The sequence below is a fragment of the Girardinichthys multiradiatus genome, chromosome 5, assembly GCF_021462225.1.
Source record: "Girardinichthys multiradiatus isolate DD_20200921_A chromosome 5, DD_fGirMul_XY1, whole genome shotgun sequence".
NCBI lineage: Eukaryota > Metazoa > Chordata > Actinopteri > Cyprinodontiformes > Goodeidae > Girardinichthys > Girardinichthys multiradiatus.
The window spans coordinates 9133082-9152460 of NC_061798.1; the positions used below are offsets into that span (position 1 = coordinate 9133082).

Consider the following 19379-nt stretch of genomic DNA (forward strand, 5'->3'; position numbering starts at 1 on the left):
ACTACTTCATATGTAGAAAATAAATAATTGTAAGATTTGGGACTCTTTGGGTCTTCATTAGTGGAGATGGATGGAAAACTTAATAAAAAATGTAGGACTGATGCACAATATACAGTTAGTAGTGGGGGCTTAAAACCAGCACTGCAGTTCTTTTTTCTTTTTGCCAAAATCTGTCTGATTCCTGATAACCCTGCTGGATTACCCTTTACCACTAAAACAACTGTTTTTAAAGTTCCTTATTTGAGTACTTGCTCAAATCTTACTTTAGTATAACCCAGATCTAAATGGAAAAAATGGAATACAATTTTTTACAGACCCTGTCCTATTGCATTTTCTACTAGAGATAAATTATGACTTTAATATCTGATCTCAGTTTAAAGCTGAAAAAGCCAATTGGTGCACTTCTGTTTTTGAAGTTTGACTTTTTGTTTAAGAGCCCAAATGTTTCCATTTCTTCCTCTGAAACCTTCAGGTTTCCCTCTGCCTTGGAGAAAAGTGTCAGGATACAGAGTCCTCCTGATAACAGCCCACAGAATGTTTTCTATCCTCCTGTCAGTCCTTTGCTCTTATCATCTCCACTTCTGTCAGCTTTAAAACCTTGATGCGGCCTATCTGGACCTTTTCTTCGTCAGCTTTACCTTCTAGTTTTTGTCAGCTCGACTGTCTTGCTGCCAACAGTCTCTTCATTTTTCACGTGTTCTTCTGCCTTGTTGTCTCACAACTTCTGTCTTTGCTCTGAACTGCTTCCTCTGACTTTCTAGAAATGTATTTTCAGACCTTTATCTTTGTTTTAATTGTTTGTTTTTCCCATTTTCACTTTTTTTCTCCTCATTTAAAGCCCCGGTTTCCTGTGCCTAATGGAATTTGGTATGTTGTGAAACTGTTTGTATTTCTGTCATTGCAACAGTGTGTGAAATTTTCAAAGCCTACTGGTCTTATGGCTTAAAGGTTTAGAGAATTTTCAGCTTTTTAGCATCAGTGGTCTAATAGAGAAGCTGGCAGAAGCTTGATAAAAGGACCTTTATGCAGAATAAAAAATATGTGATTCTCCTTTTTTCTGTGTCTTTGCAGGTCTTCTCTGACGTGCCCTCACTGCCTTAAACAAAGCAACACCTTTGATCCATTTTTATGCATCTCTCTGCCTATTCCCCTGCGACAGACCAGGTGATGTTTAACATGCAACACATGGGGTCTCATTAGATTTATGACAGGCCTTATCAAGACTGTCAAAAACACTCCCATACACACTTTCTCCATTCACTTATGTATGTGTATTTGGACTCTCATCCTGATTTTCTTTTTTTTTTTTATCCTAAAATAACGCATTTCTGTTCTGTCTGTTGTTTGTAACTTCTTAAATAGTTCATGATTTATCCACATTTCATGTAATTCTGAACAATCTTCAGGTTTAAATATAAACAATAATTTTAATGGGTAAAAAGAAAGATAGGTAAACAAGTAATTTCTAATCAATAGGGCAACCTTTCTGAGAGGCTGGACTTTGATGATGTAAAAATTTAAATTACCTGGACATGTCTGGACCGAACGTCACGTTAATCTGGACCCAGGCCATGTAGTAGGGCCCACTGATTTCCTTAATGTGGAGAATTGCAAAATTTAAAAACGAAGAGGAATCCACAACAAAACATCAATTTTCACAGCATTCGCTGATGTTGGTGAACTGGGAAAGTCGTTTCTGACATGTTTTGGGTGCTGCAACCCCCTGTACCTGTCATTATCTGGTTAGGGGGGGGTTGGCTCGGATCTTCACACAGACAGAAAATATTGCCCAGCTATGACAAAAAGGCTCGCTGAAACACAGACGTCCTCCAAAGAATTTAAAAGCTGGAAGCTTAGAGGAAAGTTGGGGGACAGAACAATACCCCAGCCATTTTTTAGAACTGGAAGAAGAGCTTCTCTGTACGTTTTTTAGCACGAGTGACTGGATGCGTAACGGTACATGTGACAACCACAGTCAATGCACTTCAGAAACAGGGAGAAGAACCAACCTAGAGTGAGGCAGTCATGTCTGCTGTCAGGCATTTCACTAAATATTTATTGTTCTTTAAAAAAGACAAGTGAATACATTAAGTACCTTGGAAAATACTAAATAGTCTGTAGACCACAGCATTCTGTTATATTTGTGAAAGATCAATAACAGCGAATGTGGATTTCTTTGGGTATTGATTTGTTGAATTATTTCTCCATCACTCCATAATTAAACTCTTTTTAGGTCAAAATTATGGTTAGAATGGAAAAAGTGGAATTCAAAAAATCAAAATAGAAAATCATAATTTAAGAAAAAAATGTATTAAAACTTGGAATATGTTAGAATTTGGTAATGTGTGCAGTTTGACCCAACAAATCTCCAGAGACCCAAGTATCCTGTAAGTGCACCCTCACACCAACATTCACAGCAAAGGAGCAGTATCAGAGAGCATGTGTTGTCTGCTCTGATCTTTCAGCCTGTGTGTTCTGTGACCCAGTCAGCTGAAGCTCAGCTCTCCCTCAGAACGACAGGCGTCTGATGGAGACCTGACGGCAAACAGAACAGTGTTCATTAATTTCTAAGACCTGCAAAGCAAAGGGTTTCATTTAAGAAGATGGCAAAATGCTCTGTTTATCAGTTTGCTTATTTCCGAACTGCAAAGAGAGCATGTTCTGATCCGAGTTCATCACTCAGAACCTCTGATCACATAAAGGAAAAAGCTAGCGTTAGCCTTCTGCGTCTGTAAACTCCTCCCTCAGCAGAGATCTAGAGCAGAGAGAGATGCGCGTTTACTGAGCCGAATGGGGCGAGTTAGGTCGTCATTTAAAGCAATGTCCAGGAACTCGGAAGGAAAGAAATCCACAAAAGCACCCTGATCATCATCATTGGGGCACAATTTAGAAAACATGTAGTGGATTATGTTATACCGAACATGTGAAATATAAGTTGACATCTGATTTTTAGGTTTTTATTTTATAAAACGGGCTGTTTCCTATGTTTCATGTGAAACATGTTTGATAACTGAGAGGAGCTTTACAAAAGCATAAAATTCCCAATAACTTTGGGTTATTTTTCTAGTACATGGAATTATGAAAAATAAAAAGGGGATTTGGTTTGGTTAATTGCCACTTTGAACATATGAAGTTGTTGTAAGGTCTGTAAGGTACAATGAACATACACAAAGTTTCTTGGTGGTCATGAAAAGCTTGGAAGACATGCACTTTGCTTTTAACATTTTTCAGGCCTGGATATGCATGGGTAAAAAGATAATGCAGTATGGAAAAAGGGTATGGGTTCCAAGACCTAATCTAAAAGATAAGAACAATCAGAATTTTCCAAACGATAAATTGCTTTTCACTTTAATTTATATTTAATTCGGCCTTTATCTTTGAATTTTTAGCTTGTTAGACATAAAAGTCACTAAATTTCATTTCTGAACTTCCACAAAGTGGGAAAAAGGTTTTAAATGAGTGCAGACTGTGCTATAAAGCATCTATATTCAAGTACAATAAACTTTAAACTAGAGGTAATCTAACTTGCTAAAAAAATAATTCAGTGCACCTTAATTCGATTCATATCATTATATAGCGCCAATTCATCTCAAGGCGCTTTACACAAAAAGTCTAAAAGCTTCAGTTAGTATGTTATATTTAGGATTTTGTGACGGTACAGTTGGAGAAAAGCTTAAGAAGTTTGACTTGTTCAGAAAGGTTATCAAAATAAAGGCTCTTTAATGACAAAATGGTAGCACTTAAAATATGTCTGAATGAACCACAAGACTTCTGGAATTACGTCCAACAGCAGATCAGCACAAACACGTCATACCAACTGTCAAACATGGGAGTGGAGGGCTGATGGTTGCGGCTTATTTTGGAGCCCTTGGCGCATTGCTGTCATTATTCAACCTTGAACTCTGCTGTATATAAAAGTATCCTAAAACACAATTTAAAGCCATCTGTTAAACTGCTCCAAACTTGGTCTTGCAACTAGACGAGCCCACACAGCAACCGATGTGTGCCTGATTGAAATGCTGTAGAGGGACATATAGAGAGCTGTACAGAAATTGTCTTTAAACCTCGTTGAGCCCTCACAGTAATGTGAGTTTGAAATTTAACTTATACAGAAACCAACTACCTCAAGTTGACACGGAGAAAAGGAAAACATTCAAGGTTGTGGCTGTATTGAAATCTTTCTCTCCACGACAGTATTTACTTCCTTGAAATATTTTGGACTTAATGGTATTTCTAAAGTCATTCTGGGAAAAGAGACCACAGATCTGACCACATATTTATCCAGACAGGCTTTATACACCTCCAGCAGCTGGTCACGGTCATACTAAAGAGATAACTGGCAGTTGTCAGAAGTCCCAGACCAATCTCTGTGTGTTGTTTCCATTTTAACTGCACTGGCGGGCTGCTGTAAGAGAGTACAACTTTTGACACATGAAGATAGGCTTAACCAGAGAGCATGAAAGGATTTCTGATCTAACATTAAAGATACAGGTATAGAGAAAAGCAGAGAGTCAGCGAACAACAGATCTGAATTATTGCTAGTGAGGCAGTAGAGCACAAAGCTTACCAGACAAACTCATCTTACAGACCAGGGTTTCTTTTACATTTTCAAGGTCTTTATATAGAGGTTAATGCCAAACATTGCTTGTTGGGTCCCCAGTTTCTTTAATTTATAGGTTGAGGTAACAAATGGTACTGAACTCCCCATTGGCCCTCTGATTAGGGATGTTTTTTTAACGTCTGATTCCTGGGTTGATTATGAATATTCATTTTCAGGTATGCAGTTTACATATACATATAATACCTGATTAAAATTACACAAAAAACACAAAAATACAACTCAGCAGTTTATTAAATCCAGCAAATCCACATTTCATCAGTATTGCATGTTCTGCATTAGTTGATAGTTTTTGCACTATGGATTCCCATTAAAAGCCACATTTACCTTCTGTCACAGTAGAGAACCAAGCACCCACACAAACCAGATAGATATGTAAAACTTTACACGTAATTTAAATCTGGAATAACTTTGTAACGTCTGCCCTAGATATATATAGCTTTACATTATCCCTCTCTTTTTAGTCCATGTGCCCAGTCACACAATAAGCAACTAAACATTTAATGAATAAATAGAAACAACATCCCATGAATTTTTCACATTGAGCTCCTTAATTTGATTGCAGCAAGTCCTCCAGGAACCTTCCTATCTGCAAGCATGCAGCTGCCACAGCTCTCCATCCTCTGCATGGCTTCCTCTGACACGACTCCAACCTCGGTTCTGCAGCTGCAGTTTTCTGACACTGTGCGCTTGGTCACTTTAATTTATCCCAGCACAGGAGGGAATTCTTTCTGGTTCAATTTGGACGTTACTGGCAACACGCTGACCTGAAGCGCACACTCCAAAGTCCTGCTGCAGCAGCATCCCAGCTGAATGCCTGATAAGTCTAAGGCCCCCTGAGAGGACGCAGAGCCAGTATGCCAGCATGGCATCGAGGCTGGGTGCTGCTGATAATGCCAGTATGGTAGACAATGGAAGGAGGAAAAACAAAAGCCATTGGCAGTTTAAATCAGCCAAACCATTTTGAATTTGCTGTGATCATATAACATAATATTGTCACTACTAATTGTTTTAAATATTGAAAAATCAAAGTATGAAGGATTTTTAGATTGCGCTGGTTTTTGCAATTTTTATGGGTCAATACTTAAAGGACAAAGTAAAACAGAGCAAAAAGCGGTATGTTGTGTATATTAAATGTAAGTTAAGAAACTGAATGATCGCCTATTCAAAGGCATGTTTTGTATTATGCTTTACATCACAGGAGGCAGAATTTTGCCACATTCTAAATCAGTTCTGATCCACTAGAGTACAGTAGAACAGACCATAAACGGATAAAACGAAAATAAAGCATCGCTTGTCTTTTTTTGAGGATAAAGTTACATCTAGAAACACATAAAGGACACATAAATGACATCGGCTTGTCTACAGCTTGTTTTTGGTTTGTCCTTTCTAGGTCACTATAGTTATCTGGTATAGCAATGTGCTGGAGAGTAAGGAGTAAGAGTTAAGTAGATACTGCTTATTTGAAACTTAGCAAATAACGTTGTTTTTTTTTTTGCAAGAGTCTACAATAATGGAAACAGTTGTAAATGTTCCTTTTTTATATAATGAATCACCGTCCAGTGCTCTAGAGATTCCTCCTGTAACCTTAGAGTCCTTGTCTAGGTTCACTGTATCATGGTATTTACAGAAGATGTAAAACGAAACTGAACAAAATCCTCTAATTTCTCTTATTTAAAAAGAAAAAGGAAATGTGTTCCTACTGCTGCTAAAATTATTTTATATTGACATATTAAGTTATCATACTATATAATTATTGCTATTTAAGTTTTGACACGTACACTTCAGCATAGAATTTTCAGTAAAAATGCTTAAACTAACTGTTAGCTCCACCATCGCCGCCCAGCCGATCCACACGGCGGTGACCCCACGCCCTAGAAGTGGACACAACCCCACAGGCTCCACCCCACAGGCTGCAGCCCCTCCACGCCGCCCACTGCCCCAATCCCCCCCTGGACACGACAGCCAGCAGAGCAGCACACCTCCAAACCTGCCCAACCCCCCAGACAGCAGCACCAGTCCACGAGAGGGATACACACTCCAGCCGGGTACCTGGGCTCATGCAGGCCAACAGCTCCAGGGCAACCACAACCCGCCAGCCGCCCCGGTGCAGTCACAAGAGATGCTCCGCCGCCCCAACCACCCGACCGCCAACCGCAGCCCGGCGCCCGACCATGGGCCAAAACCACAGAAGGTAGCAGTGGAAGAAGGCCACGGCGACCCCAGTTACCCGGGCACCAACTCCACCCCCAAACCCCGGGGCGCCCCAGCCCGCAGGCCACCCACAACCCGCATGGCGCACCACGGCCCACCAAGCAGTCCAGCCAGCCAGTCCCTCCACCAAAGCAGGGCCACATCCCAATCAACGCCAGCTAAGACCCCCTTGCCAGAGCCCGGCACCCCCCCAGCCGGCAGACCAGGGCCCAAAGCCAGGGGCCGAGATCCAAGGGAACCCAAGCGAACCCGAGATAGCCGAAACGCCAGCACCAGACAATCCCCAAGACCCAACCCCCAACCCCAGCCCAGACCCGACTAGAGGGCCCACTCCCTCTCCCGGCCTCCGACCACAGATGGGAAATAGCGAACGGGGGTGTGAAAAGACCGCAAGCCTGCCTCCGCCAGCTCAAATGTGGTGTTGATGCGTGTTGTTGTAGTGTCCATTTGAAAAGAAAAAAACTGTGGGGAAGAGGGTCTGCCACCCCCCACTCTGAACCCTCAATGTCCACATGCAATTATACCCTTAGAGGTGAGCGCAGGCACCAGAGGTTAGGCTAGTAGGATATCCTCCCTCTTGCCCGACACCCATACCCCTGCCAGAAGCAGCCCCACAAGAAGACCCACCCCGAGGCCCACAAAAGGCAAGAGAGCCCACACCAAAACCCATCCGGAAGCTGAGACCAATCTACCCCGAGACCAGCCCCGGCTAGCCCGCACACTCAAACCATGCAGACCCCTCCGAACCCCCTCCCCCAGACAGAAAAGGGACTGGCGTCAGTAACCGGAACCAAGACAAGGAACCAGAAACCGGGCCGGAACCACCCAAGACCAAACAACGCCCATCCAAGGCCAACCACCCATCCCCACCCCAGAAGGAACCTACACCCACCCCAACATTCAAACAACTCCCAGAGCACATAAGGCATTGGACACCCAGGTTGACCCACCCCCTCCCGCAGACCCTCCGCCCCGCCAGCAGAATGTGCTCCTTGAAGGAAGGAGCACCTGCAATGAGATGAGACCTACCCGCCAGTTTCGGAGGCCCTTATGCCCACAGATACACCAAAGGTCCCCGAGCCAGGGCCGGGTGCCCGGGAATCCACCAGCCAAAAACCCCGGTGGCATACCCGCCAGGACCCAAGACCCCCAAGGCCCAGCCAGGACCCCAGCCCGGGGGGCGATACGCCCCAGGAACCCTGAGTCCCCACGCCCACCCCAGACCCACCCAGGAGCAGCACGGCCACCAGGCCAGTGACCTATGTCCGTCGGCGCAGGCCCCCCGAAAGCATCGCATGCAGCTACCAGATGCCTCCCCCAAGAGCCACCAAAGCCCCACCCCGGCCGGGACCACAGCCCCCAGCGCCAGACCCCCCTGCGATCCCAGCCCACGGACACCCCAAATGCCCCAACTCAGACACCCCCCCGAATCCGCCCCAACACCCCAAGGATGAAGCCAAGGGCGCCCCACCCCCACTAGGTGGTGGAGCCGATTAAAGGAGCACAGAGATTGATCTGACGTGGAGGCAGAGGCTGTCTCAAGGCTTATATAATCCAACAGAACATTTTTATACTGATTAATATTAAGAAGGTTTTTATTTTTCCAGTTCATGAGGATAGTTTTCTTAGCGATGCATAAGGCAGTGAAAACCGTGTGAACTGAATTTGTCTCTATGATGACATCATCTAAGTTACCCAACAAGAAAACTGAAGGTCAGTCAGTCATTTTCTACCGCTTATTCCATAGTGGGTCACGGGGGAGCTGGTGCCTATCTCCAGCAGTCTATGGGCGAGAGGCAGGGTACACCCTGGACAGATCGCCAGTCCATCGCAGGGCAACACACAAACAACCATGCACACACTCATTCATACACCTAAGGTCAATTTAGAGTGACCAATTAACCTAACAGGCATGTCTTTGGACTGTGGGAGGAAGCCGGAGTACCCGGTGAGAACCCACGCATGCACGGGGAGAACATGCAAACTCCATGCAGAAAGACCCCAGGCCAGGAATTGAACCCAGGACCTTCTTGCTGCAAGGCAACAGTGCTACCAACTGCGCCACCGTGCAGCCCTCGAAAACTGAAGGGAAAGGTGAAATATTACATTTCAGACACTTCGATAAGTCTTCACATATCAGGCGCCAGAACCTCTGAACGGGTGTACATAACCATAGTGCATGGATGTAATTGTCTGGTATTGTGCTTGTGCAGTGTAAGCAAGTATTGGAAGGTGCCATGCCCATCCTGAACATCCGTTGACCTGTATAGTATACTCTATGAAGGATTAAAGGAGTAAAGGAGCTACTGCTGCCATTAAGGCCTAACTTTTTCTTCAACATACAAAGTACTCCAAGATCAGTGGTTTTGTGTTTTTGACAACTTTTCACTAATTGGAATAGTGAGCTGAGGTTGACTGCATTGATTTGGTGGGGGATCGTGTTGCAATGTATGCAGTTGACTTTGAATATGCCTGTGCGACTGGATTGAATGGACTAAATATTTCTGTATAGTAATTGGACTTTTTTGGTAAAGAGCTTTGAGATAATTAAGGGTGAATTTGTGTTTAGAAAAAAACTGAATTCAATTATTTTGTAGACAACCCTCTCCATTTATCTGGGCTTGGGACCAACACCAGGAGCACATAGGACTGTGGACCCCTCGTGGCAGGATTATTGTGTGTGTGTGTGTGTGTGTGTGTGTGTGTGCATTTTGGTATGTATTAACATTTATTAATTTTTTTTAAATTTTTTTATTGTGTTATTTTTATTATTTACTTATTTATTCATTATTTACAGAGACAAAACAGCTAAATTATCTAAAAGGCATATTATTTTAATAGTGGGAGGAAGCCGGAGTACCCGGAGAGAACCCACAGCTGCACGGTGAGAACATACAAACTCCATGCAGAAAGATCTCCTGAGAACTGTGCCACCGTGCAGCCCCACTCTTTTTACCAGGGTGAAAATAAATTATCAGGGTCAAAATCTACCCCAGAAAAAGGCCCTGATAGGGAGGCAGAACTTTTCCATTTACAAAAAAACATGTAAATATTTTTGTGGAGGGAGGGTGCCAAGCATTTTGAATTGTTGAATGAATGACATCTCCTTACAGTCTTCAGTGGGAAAGAGAGGATAAATTAGTCATTTAAAGTCATAGTGTTCTGAGGCTCAAATAAAAACCACAACCACTTCATGGACCATAGATTTCACTGCTGCTGTGGGTTTGTGGTTCATTCTGCTTTAGGAAATGTCTCTCAGGCAATGACTGATCTATGAATGTCACTAAGTCCTCTCTCACCCAGTGGAAATGGCCAGGCTAAATTAAAAGGTTCCAGGAGGAAAGGGTCCAGGGAAAATAGTTGAAAACTGTCTGTATTTAGGTTTGGGAAGTCCAGGGTTCAAGGTAGACAGTTGAAAGTTAAGGATAAAGTTTATGGTCTAATTGGGGAAAAGAGGGTTCAGGAAGTGTTTTTGTCAGTTTGGTTTGGTTGGAGGGTTTCAGGAGGTTTAGCAGTGGTAGTTTCTGACTGAGATGGATCCTTTTTAGAGCTTTTAAAGACACTGAAGATGCTTTTCCTGGAAGATTTCTTTTTAAGTTTTTTTTCTTGTAATGTGTCCATCTCCTGCTGCAAATTTTTCAGTTTCTCCGTCAGGCTCTCTGTTGAGGTTTTTCTCTCCCCCTCCATCTCTTTCAGAGACTCCTTTGTTGTTGCAATTGTCTCTAGAAGGCAGGACTTCTCTGTTTCCCACTGTTTCCTTTCATTATGCAGAACCTCCAGAGCCTCTTTCATAGCTGCTTCCACATTTCTGACAGTTTTCTGCTGCTCTTCCAGAAGACTGGATTTTTCCTGGGCCCAGAGCAGTTTTTGGTTTTCCATGTCTTGTTCCATTTTGACCAAGGCAGCCTTTATTTTCCAGGTTTCCTGCCCTTGTTCAGCTAAACAGATCTCAGCCTCCTTTGTTCTGGTCTTCTCAGCAACCAGAGTCATTTCCAGTTCCATAACTTTTCTTGCAGCATCTTGATGGTATTGGTTTTTATTCTCCTGCTCCAAATGCAGAGCAGCAATCTCCTGTTCTGCCTCAGCTTTCTGTAACTCTAACTGCTGTTTCAGCTGCTCCACCTCATTTCTTTCCTGTTGGTTGGTTCTTAGAAGATGAGATTTTTCCTGCTCCCACTGCTGTCGCTGTTCCTCCAAAACTTTCTCCATTTGGACCAGAGCAACCTGTAGGTTATAGGCTTCCTCCTTTTGCTGGACTAAGCTGTCCTCAGCCTCTTTTGTTCTGTTTTTCTCTTCAACCAGGTTTTCTTTCAGCTGGTTGGCCTTTCTGATGGCATCTCGACGGTCCTCGTTCCTTTTGATCAGCTCATTATACAAAACAGCAACCTCATCTTCATGCTCAACCATCTGTGACTCCAAACGGTATTTCAGCTTTTCCACCTCAGATGTTTCTTGGTTACTAGTAAGGAGACGGACCTTTTCCTGCTCCCACTGCTGTCTTTGTTCCTCCAAATCTTTCTCCATTTTGACCAGAGCAGCTTGAAGTTTAGATGTTTCTTCCATCTGCTTGGCTAAACAGATCTCAGTCTCTGCTGTTTTGTTCTTCTCTGAGATCAGAGATACTTTCAGCTGGTCGGCCCTTCTGATGGCATCTCGACGTTCTTTGTTTGTCTTAATCCGCTCATCATACAGAACAGCAACCTCAGTTTCATGTTCAGTTTGCAGCTTTTCTATTAACTGTGTCAACTTCATCACTTCATCTCTCAAAGCCTTTTTCTCCTGGTCGTTCTCATGTTTGTGGACCGATGCACTTTCTCTAGCTAATTGTTGCAAGAAGATTGCAGCTCCCTGCACCTTATTTCTTTCATCAGCTAACTCAAACTCGAGCTGCCTCACCGTCTCGTTGGCATGTTGGCGCACTAACTCCATTTGCTGAAGCTGTGCGACGAGAATATTCATATTTTCTGATAATGTGGCATTTCTTTGTTCAAGTGCTGAGATCTTCCCTTCTTTGGAGCTTAAGGCCGCATGAAACTCCAACTCTGACACCAAGACAGTAGCTCTGGTGTTTTTATCAGCACTGCCTCCTTCAACAGCTGTCTTACTTTGAAGAAGTTTTAAAATTGGATGTGTTTTTGCGTCTTCAGGCTTCGGGGGAGACGCTGGCCTCTGATCAGGGGCTGGAGCTGAGTATTTAAGCCTAAGCTCTACACCTACAATCAACAACATGATAAGTTTATTACAATGTTATTGAAAGTGTAAACTGGTAATGGTAGTGTAATGTTAAGAAACACACAAGAATTGACCCAGTTCGGTGTTTCCCGACGATTTTGTTGTGGGCTGGGGTGCGTCCATACGGCGCTGCCTTACATCAAGACTTAAATAGGCTTACTCCTCTGCAATAAGTTGGAAATAATGTAGTTCCTCTCCCATCGGGCTAAATTGGTAATGTGTGAACATGTACAGTTATTCAATAATTTACTACATGCCATGATTTTCTAGAGGGGATGGGTGGTCCAGTTGGCATGTGGGAGCGACCCCCTTGCATAATAGTGATAATCTCCATAAGGAAAATATAGGCTTACAAAAGGTCATAGCTAAATAAGCTGACTGTTCAGAGCGCTGCTCTACTCATATTTATGGAAAATTTAGTGGAAGACAAATGTGTGTAATAAAAAGGTGCACCAGCATATAATGATTCATGCAAAAGGTGCCCCAACCAGGTATTCATTGCAAATATTGAGCAGTACAAGGACATTCTTTTCAGTAGGCCAACATTTCCATATTATTTTAATTATTAGGCTTTCATTAGACTTAAGCTATAATCATTAAAATAATAAAAAAATATATCAGTGTGTGTCATGAATTTATACAACACTTGAGTTATACTTTTTGAACTAAGTTACTGAAATAAGCTAATCTTTTAATCATATTTTAATTTGAGAGCATTACTAACATACAGGTCCTTCTCAAAATATTAGCATATTGTGATAAAGTTAATTATTTTCCATAATGTCATGATGAAAATTTAACATTCATATATTTTAGATTCATTGCACACTAACTGAAATATTTCAGGTTTGTTATTGTCTTAATACGGATTATTTTGGCATACAGCTCATGAAAACCCAAAATTCCTATCTCACAAAATTAGCATATCATTAAAAGGGTTTCTAAACGAGCTATGAACCTAATCATCTGAATCAACGAGTTAACTCTAAACACCTGCAAAAGTTTCCTGAAGCCTTTAAAACTCCCAGCCTGGTTCATCACTCAAAACCCCTATCATGGGTAAGACTGCCGACCTGACTGCTGTCCAGAAGGCCACTATTGACACCCTCAAGCAAGAGGGTAAGACACAGAAATAAATTTCTGAACGAATAGGCTGTTCCCAGAGTGCTGTATCAAGGCAACCTCAGTGGGAAGTCTGTGGGAAGGAAAAAGTGTGGCAGAAAACGCTGCACAACGAGAAGAGGTGACCGGACCCTGAGGAAGATTGTGGAGAAGGGCCGATTCCAGACCTTGGGGGACCTGCGGAAGCAGTGGACTGAGTCTGGAGTAGAAACATCCAGAGCCACCGTGCACAGGCGTGTGCAGGAAATGGGCTACAGGTGCCGCATTCCCCAGACCTGGGCTACAGAGAAGCAGCACTGGACTGTTGCTCAGTGGTCCAAAGTACTTTTTTCGGATGAAAGCAAATTCTGCATGTCATTTGGAAATCAAGGTGCCAGAGTCTGGAGGAAGACTGGGGAGAAGGAAATGCCAAAATGCCAGAAGTCCAGTGTCAAGTACCCACAGTCAGTGATGGTCTGGGGTGCCGTGTCAGCTGCTGGTGTTGGTCCACTGTGTTTTATCAAGGGCAGGGTCAATGCAGCTAGCTATCAGGAGATTTTGGAGCACTTCATGCTTCCATCTGCTGAAAAGCTTTATGGAGATGAAGATTTCATTTTTCAGCACGACCTGGCACCTGCTCACAGTGCCAAAACCACTGGTAAATGGTTTACTGACCATGGTATCACTGTGCTCAGTTGGCCTGCCAACTCTCCTGACCTGAACCCCATAGAGAATCTGTGGGATATTGTGAAGAGAACGTTGAGAGACTCAAGACCCAACACTCTGGATGAGCTAAAGGCCGCTATCGAAGCATCCTGGGCCTCCATAAGACCTCAGCAGTGCCACAGGCAGATTGCCTCCATGCCACGCCGCATTGAAGCAGTCATTTCTGCCAAAGGATTCCCGACCAAGTATTGAGTGCATAACTGTACATGATTATTTGAAGGTTGACGTTTTTTGTATTAAAAACACTTTTCTTTTATTGGTCGGATGAAATATGCTAATTTTGTGAGATAGGAATTTTGGGTTTTCATGAGCTGTATGCCACAATCATCCGTATTAAGACAATAAAAGACCTGAAATATTTCAGTTAGTGTGCAATGAATCTAAATATATATGAATGTTAAATTTTCATCATGACATTATGGAAAATAATGAACTTTATCACAATATGCTAATATTTTGAGAAGGACCTGTATATTTATGAATGTAGGTCAGGTCAAGCAATCGTTTTCAGAAATTCTCAGCCACAGTGTTTGTAGTTTCTTAATAATTTAGGCTTGTCAGCTAGTTTTTAAAGCATTATACTCACACAACGGTGACACTTGTGTTGCAAGTGGAGTTAACTACGTTGTTGGAGGTATGTTCTCAGGCCAATTGTTGGACAGTCTGAGTTGCAACAAAATCGCTACAAAAATACCATCCTTAGTGCAGAAATGTATCTCTTCTCATAATTAGCATTTAAAAGCTTAGAAACAGTTATCTGTAGTATATTTTCTGAAGATTTGATTTAATTACTTGCTGTTGTATTTGTTTTGTGGGCTGATATGGAAATGTATCTTTGAGCCAGCAATTAGAGCATCTAAAGAATCTCATTTGTAAAATGACTTCTCTATTTACTGTTCCACCCATGTTCCTCATCTTGAAGTTATACATCCAAACAAAACAGCAGCTCAGACACCACCCACCACCCCTCCCCCCGAAGGCTGTCTGCCCTGTCAGCCCAGTGACTGCTAACACAGCGCTCACCTGAATAATGCATGATGGGAAATGGGAAGTAGAGGTGTCATCGATTACACAGTCTTCGTCTCAAATGAAATGGCATAATAGCCTTAGCTGATTTCCTCCCTACTTTGTATTACTCTCCATACTTCTTGTGTTTTTTTCTTTTTGTTCACTTTCCCACTTTCTGTGCCTTAATGTGCTGAGAAGATCATCCCCACTTCATTCTCGTCCTTGGAGGTGCTGGAGATTGGTGTAAAAACTACATGTCTCTGCATATAGAAGCATTATTCTGGGCTGACTTACTGATTTAGTTGTACATGTCTAGGCCAGCATTTAGTAATATGAAAATGCTGGCACAAGAAGAGGCTGTCCTTTCTTTTTTACGTTACATCTGTTCCTTGCATAATATTTTTTCACATTTTGTCAAGTTACAACACAGACTTCAATGTAAACAAGAAAAAAGAGCCTTCAGGGAGGGAGACAAGGAATTATTGAGAAGTATACAAAACAAGTTAAAGGTCAGAGACAGCAAGGAGGTGTACAGGAAGAAGCTGTAGAGCAAGCTCCAGCAGAATAATATCGGAGATGTGTGGTCAGGTCCTATCACAGCTTTAAAGCAGAAGGAGGATCAGATAGATGGAAGTCTGGACAGATCATGTTCTTTGATTTCTCCAGTGCATTTAAAACAATTCAACCTCATTTGCTTTGTCAAAAACCCCAGAAGGCTCAGGTGGAGGCCTCAACAATCTGACAAACAGACCACAGTTTGTGTGACTGAAGGGTTGTGTGTTTAACCAGGTGGTCAGGAGCACCTCAAGGGACTGTACTCTCACCATTGCCTTTCACGCTGTACCCCTCAGACGTCCATTACAAGAAGGTCTCCTGTAATCTTCAGAAGAACTCAGGAGACTTTTCCGTCTTCAGGTTTATCAGAGATGCACAAGACACTGGGTACAGAGAGCTGGTGGACTTTCTTGTGGTACGTTGTGGGAACAATCATATTCATACTCGTCGTCTTCCGCTTTATCCGGGACCGGGTCGCAGGGGCAGCAGACTCAGCAGAGACATCCAGACGTCCCTCTCCCTAGACACCTCCTCCAGCTACTCCGGGGGGAGCCCAAGGCTTTCCCAGGCCAGTCGAGAGACGTGGTCCCTCCAGCGTGCCCTGGGCCGTCCCCTTGGCCTCCTCCCGGTGGGACGTTTCTGGAGCAACTCCTGTGGAAGGCGTCCAGGAGGCATCCGGTATAGATGCCCGAGCCACCTCAACTGGCTCCTCTCAATGTGGAGGAGCAGCGGCTCTACTCCGAGCCCTTCCCGAATGGCCGAGCTCCTCACCCTGTCTCTAAGGGAGTGCCCGGCCACCCTATGGAGGAAGCTCATTTCAGCCGCTTGTATCCGGGATCTCGTTCTTTCGGTCATGAGCCAAAGTTCATGGCCATAGGTGAGGATGGGAACGTAGACCGACTGGTAAATCGAGAGCTTCGCTTCTCGGCTCAGCTCTCTCTTCACCACAACGGACCCGCACAGCGCCTGCATTACTGCAGCAGCCGCACCGATCCGTCTGTTGATCTCCCGCTCCATTCTTCCCTCACTCGTGAACAAGACCCCGAGATACTTAAACTCCTCCACTTGAGGCAGGATCTCCCCTCCAACCTGAAGAGGACAAGCCACCCTTTTCCGGTCAAGAACCATGGCCTCGGACTTGCTGATCTTCATCCCAGCCGCTTCACACTCGGCTGCATGCTGTAGGTCTTGGCTAGAGGGGGCCAGCAGGACCACGTCATCTGCAAAATGAAGAGACGAAATCCTCTGGTCCCCAAACCAGACCCCCTCCGACCCTTGGCTGCGCCTAGAAATCCTGCCCATAAAAGTTATGAACAGGACCGCTGACAAAGGGCAGCCCTGCCGGAGTCCAACATGCACTGGTCACAGGTCCGACGTGTACAGAGACCAGATGGCCCCTAATAAAGGGCCCCCGATTCCATGCTCCTGGACCACCCCCCACAGGGCATCACGAGGGACACAGTCAGATGCTTTCTCCAGGTCCACAAAACACATGTGGACCGGTTGGGAAAACTCCCATGAACCCTCGAGTACCCTGTGGAGGGTATAGAGCTGGTCCAGTGTTCCACGGCCGGGATGAAAACCACACTGCTCCTCCTGAAGCCGAGGTTTGACTATCAGGGGCACGGCACGCTTGACCTCACGGTACCCTTCATCCGCCTCAGTAGTCCCACAAGCCAACCACAGCCGATAGGACTCCTTCTTCAGCTTGACAGCATCCCTTACTGCCGGTGTCCACCACCGGGTTCGGGGATTGCCGCAGCGACATGCACCGCAGACCTTACGGCCACGGCTACGGGCAGCAGGATCGACAATAGATGCGTAGAACATGGTCCACTCGGACTTTATGTCTCCAACATCCCCGGAATCTGGTTAAAGCTCTCCTGGAGGTGGGAGTTGAATACATCCCTGGCCAAGGGCTCCGCCAGACGTTCCCAGCAGACCCTCACTATGCGCTTGGGCCTGCCAAGTCTGTCCGGGATTCTCCTCTTCCAGCGGATCCAATTCATCACCAGGTGGTGATCAGTGGACAGCTCAGCCCCTTTCTTCACCCGAGTGTCCAAAACATGCGGCCGAAGGTCTGATGATACGAATGCATACAAAGTCGATGATCAACCTCCTGCCTAGGGCGTCCTGGTCATTTGTCCTACTCATCACCACCCATACCTTCACCTACATTTACATGCATACACACTTGTTTTCTGTCTAAACTGTTTGTGCTTCTGTTTTGCCCCACAGGCTGATGTGTGTGACGCTGGTGTTCAGCACAAAGGGTAAGAGGTACCTGCGGGTGGGGCTTGCTGTACCTCTGTTCGGTTCTGTATCCTCTCTAAGAGCCATGGTAGCAGCAGAGGGCAACATCTCTCCTGATCAGGTACACATAGTGTTGTCACTTACCTGTATGTACTTCATCAGCAAGAAAAATGCCTAAAGGAAAGGTTCTTTAGGTGTTTATGTTCGTGAGCTTCTGACCTGTGTTACAGCAGATGATGGATAGTGTCAGAGTTTTGTGATATCTGTTTAGTGAGCCAACAGAGCAACACGGTTGCAAAATGACCTGTGGACCCGTGGACCTCCATTGGTCTATGGTCTTCGGTGCATTCAGGAATAGTTAAAGTTTATTTGGAAAGACAATGTACGTGTCACAGAGTTGGAGCTTTCTCCTTGATTTGCAGTGTGTGTTGAGGCACCAGGACAGTTCAGTACAGAGCAAAATGATCCATTGTTTTGTACCTCCATCCAGTCATTTCTTCATTTGTCTAACTATCCATTTGTCCATCCATCCCTTCATCTAGCCTCCATTTGTCTGTCCACCATCCCTTTGTATACCCACCCACCCATCCATCCATCCATTTATTCACCTGTCCTTCCTTCCTTCCTTGCTTGCTTGCTTCCTTCCTCTTGTAATCTGCTTTTTTCAGATTCTGTATATATAGCCGGATCTTGATAGAAAGACATATGGAAATACTTGTACTAATTTTAGTGTATGTGTGTGTGTATATATATATATATATATATATATATATATATATATATATATATATATATATACAGTACAGACCAAAGGTTTGGACACACCTTCACATTCCAAGAGTTGTCTTTATTTTTATGACTATGAATATTGTAGCTTCACACTGAAGGCATCAAAACTATGAATTAACACATGTGGAATTATATACTGAACATAAAAGTGTGAAACAACTGAAAATATGTCTTATATTCTAGGTTCTTCAAAGTAGCCACCTTTTGCTTTGATTACTGCTCCGCACACTCTTGGCATTCTGTTGATGAGCTTCAAGAGGTAGTCACCTGAAATGGTTTTCCAACAGTCTTGAAGGAGTTCCCAGAGATGCTTAGCACATGTTGGCCCTTTTGCCTTCACTCTGCGGTCCAGCTCACCCCAAACCATCTCGATTGGGTTCAGGTCCGGTGACTACTAAACGCAAACTGGATGGAATAGCATGCCGCTACAAGATGCTGTGGTAGCCATGCTGGTTCAGTATGCCTTCAATTTTGAATAAATCCCCAACAGTGTCACCAGCAAAGCACCCCCACACCATCACACCTCCTCCTCCATGCTTCACGGTGCAGGCATGTAGAGTCCATCCGTTCACCTCTTCTGCGCCGCACAAAGACACGGTGGTTGGAACCAAAGATCTCAAACTTGGACTCATCAGACCAAAGCACAGATTTTCACTGGTCTAATGTCCATTCCTTGTGTTCTTTAGCTCAAACAAGTCTCTTCTGCTTGTTGCCTGTCCTCAGCAGTGGTTTCCTAGCAGCTATTTTACCATGAAGGCCTGATTCACAGAGTCTCCTCTTAACAGTTGTTCTAAAGATGTCTCTGCTGCTAGAACTCTGTGTGGCATTGACCTGTTCTCTAATCTGAACTGCTGTTAACCTGCGATTTCTGAGGCTGGTGACT

General features: G+C 44.1%; 1 protein-coding gene across 1 annotated transcript in view; it reads left to right on the plus strand.

Moving 5' to 3' along the window:
* The window catches only part of usp43a (ubiquitin specific peptidase 43a), a 221709-nt gene that overhangs the window by 73986 nt on the left and 128344 nt on the right, over nt 1-19379 (plus strand). The window contains exons 4-5 of the mRNA XM_047365938.1: nt 1072-1164; nt 17693-17828. Coding sequence (XP_047221894.1) covers nt 1072-1164; nt 17693-17828 — 229 coding nt within the window. The remainder of the gene's footprint in view (nt 1-1071; nt 1165-17692; nt 17829-19379) is intronic.